At 37.7% G+C, this 15,747-nt stretch overlaps 1 protein-coding gene across 3 annotated transcripts in view; it reads left to right on the top strand.

Moving 5' to 3' along the window:
- The window catches only part of LOC127640107 (calcium-dependent secretion activator 2-like), a 216,752-nt gene that overhangs the window by 40,838 nt on the left and 160,167 nt on the right, over positions 1-15,747 (top strand). For all 3 annotated transcript variants that reach the window (XM_052122508.1, XM_052122507.1, XM_052122509.1), the window contains exon 2: positions 5,027-5,140. In XM_052122508.1, the coding sequence (XP_051978468.1) occupies positions 5,027-5,140 (114 nt within the window). The remainder of the gene's footprint in view (positions 1-5,026; positions 5,141-15,747) is intronic.

Below are 15,747 nucleotides of genomic sequence, written 5' to 3'. Positions count from 1 at the left end.
TTTTGTTGCCATTATGCACAGCAGAGTGAACAACAACTGCGTATATGTGCGCTTCATCAGATGTCCAGGGGAAGGTGGTTTGCTGCTGCTTGCAAACTGCGTTTTTTGAGGAGATCGCTGAATGCAAGGAATTAATTTGCATCTTTGTATATCATTGTGGTGTCATTACTTTTTTGGAACTTTCAGGAATGTGTGGATCCTTTTGTGTTGTCGAAACTAATGATGTTGTCATCGGGTAAATGCATGCCCAGGTTACTTTACTTCCTGAATGAGTGCGCACTGAAGTCCGAGTTGCTTTCACAGTCACGTGATTCGCGCTACAGTTCCATTGCAACCTAACTCAGACCACCTCCTACAGGTAGTCTTTGGTTCGGTATGGCAGTGCGCACCCCGGTCCGCATGACAGCTTTCACATTACCAATTTTTCAAGCGAACCGTGAAAACTGCCAGTGTGAAGGCACCCTTAAGCACAGTTCATACTATAGCGCAATTCTGCATTGAATTCTCAGTGTTGCCACTAGGGGCGCTATACTAGGATTAGTGCTTTCTAAAGTGAATGTCTTGGCGTTAACATCTTTTTCAGTTTTCTCTATTTCTCTTTTTCTTTTCCAGCTACTGTCATGGGAGAGAAAAGTTTGGCGACAATCTTGCTGAGCAGGTTAATAATGTTTGTTGACATGTTTAAAACTTGCTGCTTGCATAAAAACACATATTGGCACTAGGGCTGCCCCTGACCAAAGATTTTCCCAGTGGACTAGTAGAAGTTAGTTTAAGCCATTAATCGTCTAGTTGTCGCACATTTATGATATTAATTGAATTACTTAAATATAGATATTTTGGGGGGCATCATCAAATGGGTTGAGTTCCAGGGCTGAGAAAGAATGTTATAAGTAACATTGCTAACACTGTTCTACATTACAGAGAAATATTAAACCGTAATAATGAGCCTTTAAATATACATTTTACAAGTGCATGCACGAAGCGAGCTGCAGCAACACTGGCAAAATCCAGCAAGGAGACTGTCTGAACATTTTGTTAATTTATAGAGAAACGCACATTAGGATTGTGCCGACTAGTGTTGTTACGGTACCAAAATTTCAGTAGTCGGTACCAATAAAATTTCACGGTACTCGATACCATTTTCGGTACCAAAGCAAAACACAAAAACAGGTTACTAAACAACACTCTTTTAATAACAAAGTTAACAAAACATTAGCAGCAGAACTATGAACAAAAATATGCCATTGAGCAACACTTTAATTTAAATATATTATTTTTTAATTATAAGAAAACTGAACAATGTATGCTTAAAAGTATTTTTGAACGCCTATATAAGATTTGCTTCAACTTTTGCAACTTTTAATTTAAATGTTTACCAAGTACTAAAAATCTAAACCTAAATAAACAAGGATACAATAGAATGAATAAAAAACTATTTCCAAATAATGTGCAAAGTGCTCTCTTATTAATAAAGCTGCATTTTGCCATTATTCTTCATGATAAGAAATGCATATGGACATATATATAGATATTATGATTAAATAAGTTCTAATCTAGCTGCATGAAGCTTCCGCGCTCGAGTCTCTCTCAGCCGGGTGCAGTTTCAGTCTCTACCCCTTAGATTGGGACATTCGCGCAACTCATTGAAGCGGCACCGACCACACAGAGAAATGCCAGTTTCTGAGTTTATAGTTATTAACTTGAGCTGCTTCTGTATTATTTGAACTTTAATAAAGCAATAACACATTAAATATAACCGCTTTTAAGATGTAACGCCGGGATGTTCCTTTTAAAGAGTTCCGCCTCCGCTTATTCCACAACGGTACATGCTTCTGAATGTACTTTTTTTAATCATTCCCTAAAAGTTTGGGATCTACATAAAATAAACTGTGAAAGTTTTGAGTGCATCTGGTCTGATCTGTGTAAGTCTTCCTCCATCAGGCGTGAACTCCTGCTCTCACGCGTCATTGTTATAGTTTATTTGTGATTTGTATTTTCGACGATGTCGATAATGTCGACTAAACGTTTCAGCCCTAATGCAAATGATAATGTGCTTTAGTTGCTTGAATAAATCCGGGTGTCTGTCTTTCATGTGCTTTAAGTTTGATGTGTTTCCTCCTTTCGTCAGAAAATTGCGAAAGCAGGGTTTACAAATAGGTTTTTGCTGATCTATGATATTTCCCTAACCTATGAATTTCCAAACCTGGCTTTTTCCACTTTTCTTTTCGACAAAATTCAGTTGAGACTCCACAGCAGCAGCTACTTTGCTTGTCGTTATCTTTTTTCTTGTTGTGAGCGTTCGAAAGTTCCCAGAACCTCCAGAAATTCTGGTATCGTAAATAATTTTTTTTTGAGTACCGACTTGGTACTGGAATTTTTGACAACACTAGTGCCGACAGTCGATGATGTCAGGGATCGACAATGGTCAGAGTGATCGCTAATAGCTGATGCCTTTGATAATGTCAAGACCATATTTGGCTCATTTTCCCATTTAAATTATTATTAGACTATTATTATTATTATTATTATTATTATTATTATCAAATTAATATTACAAATAATTTGCCAATAGACGCACAGACACGTGCTTGAAGAAACAAACTTTATTATATTATTATGAATAGATGATAGAAAAGCTGTCTATGCGCATATCTGACGTGCTGATACGGAGGTGTGCAGTCTCATGGAACACACCAGGGGCGTCGGACTGGGGGGGGTAAAGGGTACCGAGTACCCAGGGCCCGAGGCAGGGGGGGCCCCTTAGAAGTCAGTTTTCTATACATACATATTTGGTACGGGGGCCCAGCAAGATGGTTTGTACCCAGGGCCCAAAATTTGGTGCTACGCCCCTGGAACACACGCATGTAAAAGGTTCTCCCTCTTTGTTTCTGTCTTCTGACTTTTTTTTTTCTTTTTTTTTTGCAAGAACAGTATAATCTATTATACTGTTATATTATAACAGTATAATATAATCTTTATATTTTTTATATATAAAAATATAAAATATTTTTTTATCAGTATTATTTATTTATTTGCTTTTTCATTTCATTTGGAGTGCAATTTGAATTTAGAAATGTATTTGATTTTAAGTTTTTCATTTTTTAAATAAATGAATTTTCAATGCAAAATCATTAAAGCAAGAATATTCACTGATCCATTTGAACTTTTAGTTAAAATAAAAAACGAAGTTCAAAGTTTGAAATCAAGGTGTCTTGCTTTATTTTGTAGGCTTAATCCTAACCCTGCTTAACGAAAATGACCCCATAGTACCACCTAGCATCCAAACAGCGGTAATGTTCGTCATTTTCCTGCGACCAATCAAAACTTGGTCGACCAAGACTCTTCCCATCGTGTAACGTTTGGTCGACTATCATAGGTCAGCCCTAATTGTCATAGACATTCAATGGTAACTATGTCGCCTAATTGAGCACTGAGTTTTGTTATTGTAAGGCAGGGTGCCAATGTGTTTGCATTCAAAGGCAAAGAGCAAATATGATCTTTGAGAAAATCAACAAATTAACTTTCTCGCAATTAGCAACGCTTCCTGAGGCACCACACCCCACTGAGCAAAGACTGCAAATTCACACCTCATTGTTGTCCTTCCACATCTGCCCCATTCTCTCCTCTCTCACCAATTCCTCTTCAGCTCAGAATCACCTAAGATCTGTATGTAACAAAAGTCTATATCTGATGTATACAAATAATGTAACTAGTGTAACATGTTTGGAATCATTTAAAATGTCTCAGTGCGTCTGGTATAGTGCTCTTATTCCCAGGTTTGTAAACTTAATGACAGCAAAGTAATAAGGTCTTTGCCAAATGCTTTATAATTCTGGAGGCCTGTCCCCATCCCTGCTTGTATGTTAATGAGGTATGTCCCCAGGACTTCCAAACCTAACCACTCCCAAAATCCCCTTTGTCCATGGTTTGGGTATTTAAGGAGGTGTGACACATTGCTCAGGGTTTTCTGTAGTCAGAGGAGCCCACACAGTTTACTGTGTGTAATTTATATCAGGTGATTGCAATTCGAATTTCTTATGTTTTGATAAAATGTCTAACTTTGACTTATCACTGTCTAACTGGAATTGATGAATTGATTGTTACCTGGTCAATAAATTGTCAACATTTGATTTTGATTCTGACTGACTCTGACATTGTGTTTCCCAAACAGATTAAACGGTTCGTATGTTACCGCAAGTCTGCGTCAGATTAGTGACGACTAATATTTGGCATCGACTCTAGTGTACTTGGTTTGCAAAGACAAAAAGGGAATTTCCGTTTAGAACAGCAAACGCTGCTTGACCAATCTAAATTCGGGTGTGTCTTACCTCTGTTTTAATTTGATGTTTCTCCAGATAAGTGTATGTGGGAAACAACGCATGGCCAATCCAAAGCTATTACAAGAGAAGTTATGTTGGTCAACTTACATCTGTAATAGTGGCCGTGAACTCTACAGAAGAAAACGTTAATTTACATTCAAGTGTATGCAATTCCATGGGGCTATACTGAAGTATCTTTGATTGTGTGAACTTGAACGTGACCGATCTCAGGTATATAGCAATTACCTCTGTTTGATGATCCAATACTGGCCGCTTGTGATCGTGAGACCCGCGGTGTAGAGAAAAACACACGAGGACCTCAAAGCGACATAAAAGAATAATCAAACGTTCGCTCAATTTTAATGATGCTCAGATATCATTAAAAACCTTTTTCATTTATGGAGTCAGATGAAATAACGAGGTAATACATAAGAGAAAATGTATTTCATTTAATATTGTTGTGTTGCGTACAAGGAAAGACAGTAATGCTCAGAGACCTTCACCCGTATTATTGGAGACCGTCATTGGACCGATAAACAGGTTTACATTATCACCACAGTAATGCAAGAATGCTCATTGAGTATAGACTTGCAATGCTTTGGGATTCGTGTCATCATATGTTTCTGGCCATATTGTCAATAAAATGAGAAGTGACACCTTCACAATTTTAGTTACACTTTGTCTCTTTTTTTTCTCTGTTTCTTCAGCTGAACAAGCAGCAGTTACAGGTGGTGAAGGAACATTTCCAGGCCTTCCTGAAAGGAGAGACACAGATTGTTGCTGATGAAGCTTTCTGCAATGCTGTACGCAGTTACTTTGAGGCAAGACCCTGATCTTTCCCATCTTCATTACCGTAACGAATGCATGTCACCAAAATGCATATGACAGCAGTCCATGTATTGACCTTTGCATGTTGTCATTTTATTTTCCAAGATATATTGTCTTTGTTCTTCAAGAGTGATTTATAGCTCTGTAACTCAGCCTCATGTTTTGTGCCTACATCGGTGGGCACTTGCTTCACTTACACAGAGTTTCTGAGTGTATTGAAGCAACAGCAATTTCCTCTCACTGCACAAAGCATTCTGTAATCAATCCTCTCCAACTCCAGTAAATTTGTAAAAAGTAAATACATTTATTTTTATTATAATAGAGCTTTTGATTTAACGTGTTAAGTGTGATTAATTGTATATGTTTTTACGAGCTGCGTCAATAGGTGGTAGCGTGCCTCAACAAACCTCATAAGCAGTGCAGCTACAGAATAAGAACCGCTCACTTAGGAAGCACAATAGGTGGGCGAAGCACAACAGAATACATGAATATTGATATGCGATTTTGAAAGTTTCAGCTACTTTTAACTTGATACAGCATCCTAAAAATGCAGCGTTTATGATGCTGAATACCAGTGGTTATGTACCAGTGTGTCTGTCTGAGGCACTTAAATGTACTTCGGCCACGTACACACTACAAAGATTCGGGAGTGACAACCACATTTAAATGGGGGAGTGAATCCCCTAAATTATTGTTCCATGTGTACGGATTACAGGACTGATTCCCTCAATTGCAATGATTGTCACAGCAACAGCAAAATTATTGCCATAGCAACACTTCAGTGTCCTCTGCCTGTAAACAAGGAACATGAATGCCACCAGCTTAACTTGTTTTGTTCTCGCTGTTTTTGAGCAAAGATATTATCCACCAGCAATGCATTATCATCCGGCAATGTTTAGTTTACTGTCATCGACAGAACCACCGTGTTTTGTTTATGTGTCTAAGCGGCTGTTGTTAAACATCACGCGCACTCTCTGGACTTAAATTTAAGTTACACTAAGTTACCCCGAGACCGCAGCGCTGATGAGAGAAACTACTGATTATAGAGAGACTGAAGTATTTGAATGAATGAAGACCCATCTGTAAGTGTGATTTACACCGGGAGAAGACTGACACATCTCTCATACACCATTAATCAAGTCATTAACTAGTTATTAATTCGCACTACATGTAATTTCTGGTAATGCGTTTGTCAATACCAGCATTAAAAGATGAATTGAGAGCCGAATTTAGCTGCAGTGTGCACGTGGCCAAAGAGCAACAATTAAAAAAAGTGCAGACGGAACACAAGACAAACTCTATGCAAAACAGATTGCTGTCAACTGTGGGCTTGTTCAATGATATGAGAATAAAACAAACATTGTGTTAAGTTCTTAAGCCACTTTTTGTATTGTCTATTCAATGCTTTAGTCATCTCCCACAATAATGCAATTTATTACAATCTGAATTCCATATATATGATTCTTAACACCTAAGAGGAGAGAGTGATCCACTTTTAGATTGTATTTCCATATGTGAAAGCAACACCATATTTTCCCGACATATCTTCTTTGCTATTAACATTTTTATTGATTCTTATGTGGAATATGGAATAGACAAAACCTATACACAAAATCAACTTAACTCCCAGTATTTCCCCCTCTCCAACGCTCAAAAAAGTCCCCTGTGGTCAAAGCCTAAATTACACCTTGCACACATGTATACAAACAAACAAACAAAATAAATATTTGAGAAAATAAAAAATATAAAAATCAACATAGAGAAAATAATAGTATTTACAATTACCACCACAATTCTGTTTCTCTCCACATGGTCTTCACTGATAGTCATCCAAAAGTCTCATTTCTTACCATATGCATCTAATCTGCCTAGCTGTTTATATTAAATCTTTTCAAATTCCAGCACTCAATTTGGTGAACCATTCTTGAGTGCCAATTGAATTCCATCATCTAAGAATAATCTATCTGCCAATCATTACACTAGTTTGGCAAAACAGGTTTTTTGTATATTTGTCACCACTTTAATGGACGCCCCATCACCCAATATACATTACATAGTCTGATACAGATTGCAATTTTAGTATCTTACAGATAAAATTCTGGACTCTTAACCAGAATTGTTTAATTTTAGTGCAGAAGCACAGAGCAGAGGCTATGTCTCCATCCTCAAACTGACATCACCAGCAGATCTTTGTATCTTTTAAACAAAGCCTAAACAATCTAGAGGGAGTCCAGTAGAAACTATGCAAAATCTTAAACTGCATAAGGTGTACCATTGCATCCCTAGACATAGTTTTAACATGTTTTTTTTTTTTTTTTTTTATCCTTTTCCACTACCCAACCTCCAATACCAAGTTCAAATCTCTGTCCCATAACCTCTTAAGAGCTGTTAAGGCCCCATCACCAAGACTCTGAATCAACAAGGAATACACTGATACTTCATTTGCCTTTTACAAAGGCTGTGAGCTCAATACAGAGGGTGTTTGTAGCTTTATGGGGTTGTGTACTACCACCAAAAATAGTAAAAAGTAGATGGCACAACTGTAAATGCCTGAAAAATTGCTGGATTATATTTTCAAATGATCTCAAAGCTCAGTTTTCATAAAGGTCACCAATTGTAGCAACACTCCCCTCAATCCATTATTTCAGGCAAAAGGGGGACTTGTTAATACATCATTTGGGATTCAGCCATATGCTTGAGGAAACATTTAGGTAAGTATCAAAATTGAACATACGGGACACCTTTGTCCATACTGCATGTAAGTTTGAAATAATGGGATGCATTTTCACTTCTATAGGAAATGTGATTGAATTGCAATGGTGAGATTGAGGTAAGGACAACACATTCAATGTTGTACCAGGGAGGGCCTCTCTCAGGTGCAAGAGAGCAATGGGCCAAGAGTCTAAGTTTAAAAGCATAGTTATAAAACAATTTTGGTGAGGCCTAAACCTCTTTTGTCACTTGGTCTTTGTATTTACCATTCAAATTAAAAGTCTTCGATATTTTATTAAATTGTTTAAAATAACAAAGAGGAACTTCTAGAGCGAGAGACTGTAGTACATAATTGAATTTGGGGATACAATTCATTTTATAACTCATACCTTCCCTGCCATAGACAAATGTAGTGAAGCCCACCTATCCACATCAAATGAGAGCCTTTTCATTAATGGTTCAGAATTAACTCAACTAAATCTCTCAAATTTACTGGAAATAAAATGCCTAAATACCTATTACCTTGCTTAGGCCATTGAAAGGTGCCAGGTTGGAAAGTCGTAGCAGGGCATCATGCTGTCTGAGCAAGAGCTTCTGATTTAGACCACTTCACCATCCAAAACATTTGGAGAAGGAATTAATAATACAATGGAGGCTAGGCATAGCTCTACTAGGGTTGGAGACAGATAATAATATATTATCACCACACCTCCTGCTACAATACCAGGAACAGGGTTTCCACGGGTCTTAAAAAAGTCTTAATTCGCCCTTCCGCAAAATAAGGCCTTAAAAAGGTCTTAAATCGGAGCAACAAGTCTTTTAATTCATAAGGTCATGGCATTAAATGTTGTATATAATGATTGATTTTTCATTGCGTGATTGTTTTCTTGGTGCGTTTAAGGAAGGTGACCAGGCATTCCGTTTTGAAGTGTGTCCCAACAAAAACATTGTAATTATGTCCAGGTTTCAGCTGTTAGGCTCACTGATTTTGTTTCTACTTTTGATGTACTAATTTTCCTTCTCGCTATTGTCTTTAGTATCATTTGCAGAGAAGAGAAGCAATTTTGAAGCGTTGCACTTCGATTTGACGATACTTTCATTCTAGTCTTTCTGCAAATCTGCTGAAATGTATCTGGATACCATGGCAATGACGTCATACGTTTCGTCTTCCTGTCAGTCAGCACAAGTAGAAATGCAGTAATAAAAAATTTGTTTTCAACAATGAGCTGAAAGAAGCCGATCAATTTCTTTGTGCAGCATGTGAATATGTAAGCGAGTATTACATTACATAGTACTAATTACATAGCACGGAGGTAAATCAGACACATTTAGACAGCTACACTCCACTTTTTATGTAGTACAAGCCCTTATATGTTCAGATGTGGGGGTTGTATTTTGAATTTTTGGTTACGTTGTTGTGATTTTTATGTTTTTTGTGTGAAGTCATTTAATAATTACAGTGGATATAAAAAGTCTACACACCCCTGTTAAAATGCCAGGTTCTTATGATGTAAAAGAATGAGACAAAGACCTTTTTCCACTTTTAATGTGACCTATAATGTGAACAATTCAATTGAAAAATAAACTGAAATCTTTGTGGGGGAAAATGAAAAACCTTACAATAACCTGGTTGCATAAGTGTGCACACCCTCTTATAACTGGGGATGTGGCTGTGTTCAGAATTAACCAATCACATTCAAACTCATGTTAAATAGAATTCATTAGACACCTGCCATCATTTAAAGTGACTCTGATTAATCACAAGTTCAGATGTTCTAGTAGGATTTTCCTGACATTTTCTTAGTTGCATCTCAGAGCAAAATCCATAGTCTGCAGAGAGCTTCCAAAGCATCAGAGGGATCTCATTGTTGAAAGATATCAGTCAGGAGAAGGGTACAAAAGAATTTACAAAGCATTAGATATACCATGGAACACAGTGAAGACAGTCATCATCAGGTGGAGAATATATGGCACAACAGAGACATTACTGGAAGAACTGGACGTGGGTGGAAAGACGGAAGCCTTTTCTTACAAACAAAAACATCCAAGCCCAGCTCAAGTTTGCAAAAACAAACATCAAGTCTCCCAAAAGCACGTGGGAAAATGTGTTATGGTCTGATGAAACCAAGGTTGAACGTTTTGGCCATAATTCCAAAAGGTATGTTTGGCGTAAAAACAACACTGCACATAACCCAAAGAACACCATACCCACAATGAAGCATGGTGGTGGCAGCATCATGCTTTGGGGCTGTTTTTCTTCAGCTGGAACCGGGGCCTTAGTCAGGGTGAAGGGAATTATGAACAGTTCCAAATACCAGGCAATTTTGGCACAAAACCTTCAGGCGTCTGTTAGAAAGCTGAAGATGAAAAGGAAGTTCACCTTTCAGCACGACAAGGACCCAAAGCACACATCCAAATCCACAAAAGCATGGCTTCACCAGAAGAAGATTAACGTTTTGGAATGGCCCAGCCAGAGCCCAGACCTGAATCCAATTGAACATCTGTGGGGTGCACAGGAGATGTCCTCGCAATCTGATAGATTTGGAGTGCTTTTGCAAAGAAGAGTGGACAAATATTGCCAGGTCAAGATGTGCCATGCTAATAGACTTTTACCCAAAAAGACTGAGTGCTGTAATAAAATCAAAAGGTGCTTTAACAAAGTATTAGTTTAAGGGTGTGCACACTTATGCAACCCCGCCCCCCCCCTCCCCCCAATTTCAGTTGGTTTTTCAATTGAATTGTTCACATTATAGGTCACATTAAAGGTGGAAAAAGTTCTGGCATGATTTATCTTTTGTCTCATTCTTTTTTCATCACAAGGACCTGGCATTTTAACAGGGGTGTGTAGACTTTTTATATCCACTGTACACATGCAATATGACATCATATGGATAGGATAGGCTACATGGAATTTGTACGTTTAAAAAAGCTAAAATGTGGTTAAATTGTGAAAAAAAAAATATATATATATATATATATATATATATATATATATATATATATATATATATATATATATATATATATATATATATATATATATATACACATTTTCACAAACTATATAGTTTAGACAGTTAAGTGCTGAAGTTTGCATAACCCATTATGGAATAAATTCATTATTTTCCTCAAACGTTTACAAACATTACCTCAATGACTATGTGAAAGAACTTTGTTTGAAATCTTTGCAAATTTATTACAAATTAAAAATTAAAAAAATCACATGTACATAAGTTTTCACAGCCTTTGCTGTTTACTTTGTTGAAGCAACATTGGCACCAATTACAGCCTCAAGTCTTTTTGTGTATGATGCTACAAGCTTGGCACACCTATTTTTGGGCATTTTCTCCCATTGTTCTTTGCAGGACCTCTCAAGCTCCAAGTTGAATGGGGAGCGTCGGTGCACAGCCATTTTCAGATTTCTCCAGAGATGTTCAAACGGGTTCAAGGGTTCAAGAGTGCTCTGGAGCATGTTTTCATCAAGTATGTCTCTGTACATTGCTGCATTCATCTTTCGTTCGATCCTGACTAGTCTCCCATTTCCTGCCGCTAAAAAACATCCCCACAGCATGATGCTGCCACCACCATGCTTCACTGTAGGGATGGTATTGGCCAGGTGATGAGCGGTGCCTGGTTTCCTACAGACATGATGCATGCCATTTCAGGCCAAAGTGTTCAATCTTTGTTTCATCAGACCAGAGAATTTTGTTTCTCATGGACAGAGTCCTTCAGGTGCCTTTTGGCAAACTCCAGGCAGGTTGTCATGTGGCTTTTACTGAGGAGTGGCTTCTGTCTGGCCAATCTTCCATACAAGCCTGATTGGTGGAGTGCTGCAGAGATGGTTTTTCTTCTGGAAGTTTCTCTTGTCAGAGAAACGCTGGAGTTCTGTCAGAGTGACCATCAGGTTCTTAGTTACCTCCCTGACTTAAGGCCCTTCTCCCCGATCGCTCAATTTGGCCGGGCGGCCAGCTCTAGGAAGAGTCCTGGTTGTTCCAAACTTCCATTTACGGATGATGGAGGCCACTGTGCTCATTGGGACCTTCAGTGCTGCAGACATTTATCTGTGCCTCGATACAGTCTGACTCGGAGGTCTACAGACAATTCCTTGGACTTCATGGCTTTGGTTTGGACCTTATAGAAATAGGTGTGTGCCTTTCCAAATCATGTCCAATCAACTGAATTTACCACAGGTGGACTCCAGTCAAGTTGTAGAAACATCTCAAGGATGATCAGTGGAAACCGGATGCACCTGAGCTAAATTGAGTGTCATGGCAAAGGTTGTGAATACTTACGTAGATGTGATCGTTTTTTTTTTTTTCGTTTTTTTTTTAATACATTTGCAAAGATTTCAAACAAACTTTTTTCATGTTGTCATTATGAGATATTGTTTGTAGAATTTTGAGGAAAATAATTAATTTAATCCATTTTGAAATAAGGCTGTAACATAACAAAATGTGGAAAAAGTGAAGCGCTGTGAATACTTTTCAGATGCACTGCACATAACTTTAAAAATGTACTCTTTTTACACACATAATACTGTTCAAAAGTTTGAACCCCATGGTTCTTCTTATGTTGCCTTGAGCATCAATAATTGTTTACACCTTTTGTAATAGTTGTGTAATTAGTCCTTCAATTGTCAAAATCTGGACCTCATATATTGCCACTGTTGGTAAGAATTCCATGTGCAGAAGATTCTGAGAAACCAAAAAACAAGACAGAACAATATAGGGGAGAGAAGACCGCCTTGGTCTTGGAAGACCCCGGGTTCCCCTACCAAGGGAAAAAAGAAAATCTGAAATAATCCATTAGTTTGCCAAAACGAATATATTTAAATATATATGTGTGTGTGTGTGTGTGTGTGTGTGTGTGTGTGTGTGTGTGTGTGTGTGTAAATAAAAAATATTCAGATAATTAAAATGCATTACATGCTTGTGGCAGAAGAGTTAATCATTGATAAGACAATACAAAAAGTGGCTTAAGAATACAATGTATTGTTTACTACCATGTTATTGATCATAAGTCAATCATTGGCATACAGTTCACAGCAATCCATTTCACAAGTGAATTTGTCAATCAGTTGGAGATTTATTATGAGGGCTTGTTTAAGGACCCATCAATTACACCTGCATCAGACATTTTTTTTGTATTAATGCTTGCAAAGCTTTTACATCTAGAGCCAAGAGTTATATTAAAACAAACAACAACAAAAAGGAAAATAAATATAAACAGTTTAAATAAAAATATCAAATTGTTTACATATTTCAATAGACTTTACAGCTTTCTTGTTACTCAAATTGGAAATTGTTATTGGGTATTGCTGAACATCTGAATTAAAATTAAAACTAATGGTTTATAACCACCATAATTTTATGAATACTAAACTTTGCCTACAAATGCAGAACATTAATCAAATAATATTCCTTATGAAGAGACATGTCATAGCTAAAAACAACGAATAAAACATTTTCTAAACAAAGTTGAAAGCTGGGAATAATATGATCTCTAACAATCTTGCAGAAATCAGACCAAAAACAAGTCGAGTAGGGACAACTCCAAAATAAATGAAAACATGTTTCCTCCTGCAGACCACAAAATATACAGAATATATCAACATCACAATTAAATCTCTCTACAAGAAAATAATTAGTGAGGTAGTACTTATGAATAAGTTTGAAGGAAATGTATTTTATTTTATTCGTGATTAAATATTTATGGGGTAATTTCCAAATTTTTCACCATCTCAATTCAGCCACACCCTGCATCAGACATGCTTGTGTAGCGTCTCGGGTTTGTTGCTTCATAAACATAAAATGTTTAGGTCACTGTGTCAAGTTAAATATAGTTTAATACTCAATCTTTAAACACATCTCGAGATCCCTTAGCATTTTCACTCCAAGTGTTTTGAACGCAAGAACGTAATGCTTGTCTGTGTTGTGGGTTGTTTTCTTCACTGAATAAACTGTGCGTTGCTTATACAGCTGAAGTTTCACTTACTGCCCTCTGGAGTAAACAGGTGGTACTACAAGCTTGCATTCCTCAGGAATCTTCCTTATTATGGTGCGATTTAAATGAGTACATTTTTTTGAACGCGTTATTTTTTGTAAAATTAATCGCACTGAATTAACGCGTTAAATCGACAGCCCTAATAAATATATATATGTGTATGTGTATATATATATATGTGTGTGTGTGTATGTATATATATATATATATATATATATGTATATATGTATATAAACTCAGCAAAAAAAGAAACATTTTCAACTGCTTTTATTTTCAGCAGGCTTAACATGTGTAAATATTTATATGAACATAAAAAGATTCAACAACTAAGACATAAACTGAACAAGTTTCACAGACATGTGACTAACAGAAATGGAAAAATGTGTCCCTAAACAAAGGGAGGATTGGGGGAGGCGGTCAAATTTAACAGTCATAATCTGGTGTGGCCACCAGCTGCATTAATTACTTCAGTGCATCTCCTCCTCATGGACTGCACCATATTTGCCAGTTCTTGCTGTGAGATGTTACCCCACTCTTCCACCAAGGCACTTGCAAGTTGCCGGGGGGAATGGCCCTAGCCCTCACCCTCCGATCCAACAGGTCTCAGACGTGCTCAATGGGATTGAGATCCTGGCTCTTCGCTGTCCATGGCAGAACACTGACATTCCTGTCTTGCAGGAAATCACTCGAGTACAGGCCTCAGTGTAACGCTCATTCCTTCAACGATAAACGGGAGTCCGACCATCACCCCTGGTGAGACAAAACCAGGACTCATCAGTGAAGAGCATTTTTTGCAAGTCCTGTCTGGTCCAGCGAAGGTGGGTTTGTGCCCATAGGTGAAATTGTTGATGTCTGGTAAGGACCTGCCTTACAACAGGCCTACAAGCCCTTAGTCCCGCCTCTCTCATCCGATTGCAGAAAGTCTGAGTACTGAAGGAGGGATTGTGCATTCCTGGTGTAACTCGGGCAGTTGTTGTTGCCATCCTGTACTGGTCATTAATAATTTACAGTTCTTGAATCTGTCCCATTTCATTTGTGATCCCCTGCAAAATCTGGAAAAATCATGATGTTGTGGTCCTCCCAGCACAACTTGCCTTTATTCCTTGCCGCTCGTCAAATATAGCCTCTGTCAGCCAACCTCAAGAATCTTTCCTGGATAGATCGAAATCTTTTATCCACCCTGGGAAGCTGACCGAAATCTCTGGTGGCATGCTCAATTTTGACCTGCAGTGTCGAACAAATTCTGAATAAACCCATACAAATACCTCACCATATATTGACTTTCCCTCTGGTATTCCAAAGAAATGCACATTATTACATCTGCTCAGGTTTTCCATATCCTGTTGTTTTTCCCACACATGTTCCACATCAGCTTTGGTGGAAGGCGGGTTACCCTACAGGTCTCTTTCGGCAGACTCCATAGACTCTACGCGCTTCTCATCCTCGCTGTTATTATCAACTGGACCCCTGCCATCTTGCTTTTTAATGTCCCCACAGGCTGACGATTTACAATTTTTCTATATCCTGCACTCCCAGCATAGTTAAACACTTATGTCTCATCTGTTAATATTGATTAAAAGGATAGTTGTAGCAAAACAAGCAACCTTTGCATAGCGACACATGACTCCTCTTACATATCATCTTAAATTCCTCAGCGAATCATTGGTCATCTCCACACTTGGGTTCACGTGTCGCACTTTCACAAGTTTTACAAGATTCACAGCTCAGTTTCGTTATAATGGCTTATTAACACTGTTTAACACAAGTTGTTTTTTTTATTCACTGTGGGGTGATAACATTTGTCTGAGTGATCTTGAGTAAGAGAGTAGGTAAATGTTGACTAAATAAAAAAAAATTTTGTTAACGAGATTAACACTGTCTCTGC

This window comes from Xyrauchen texanus, chromosome 49 (assembly GCF_025860055.1).
Source record: "Xyrauchen texanus isolate HMW12.3.18 chromosome 49, RBS_HiC_50CHRs, whole genome shotgun sequence".
Classification (NCBI taxonomy): domain Eukaryota; kingdom Metazoa; phylum Chordata; class Actinopteri; order Cypriniformes; family Catostomidae; genus Xyrauchen; species Xyrauchen texanus.
Note: the sequence above shows the minus strand (reverse complement) of the source record. Positions and strands in the feature narration are given on the sequence as shown.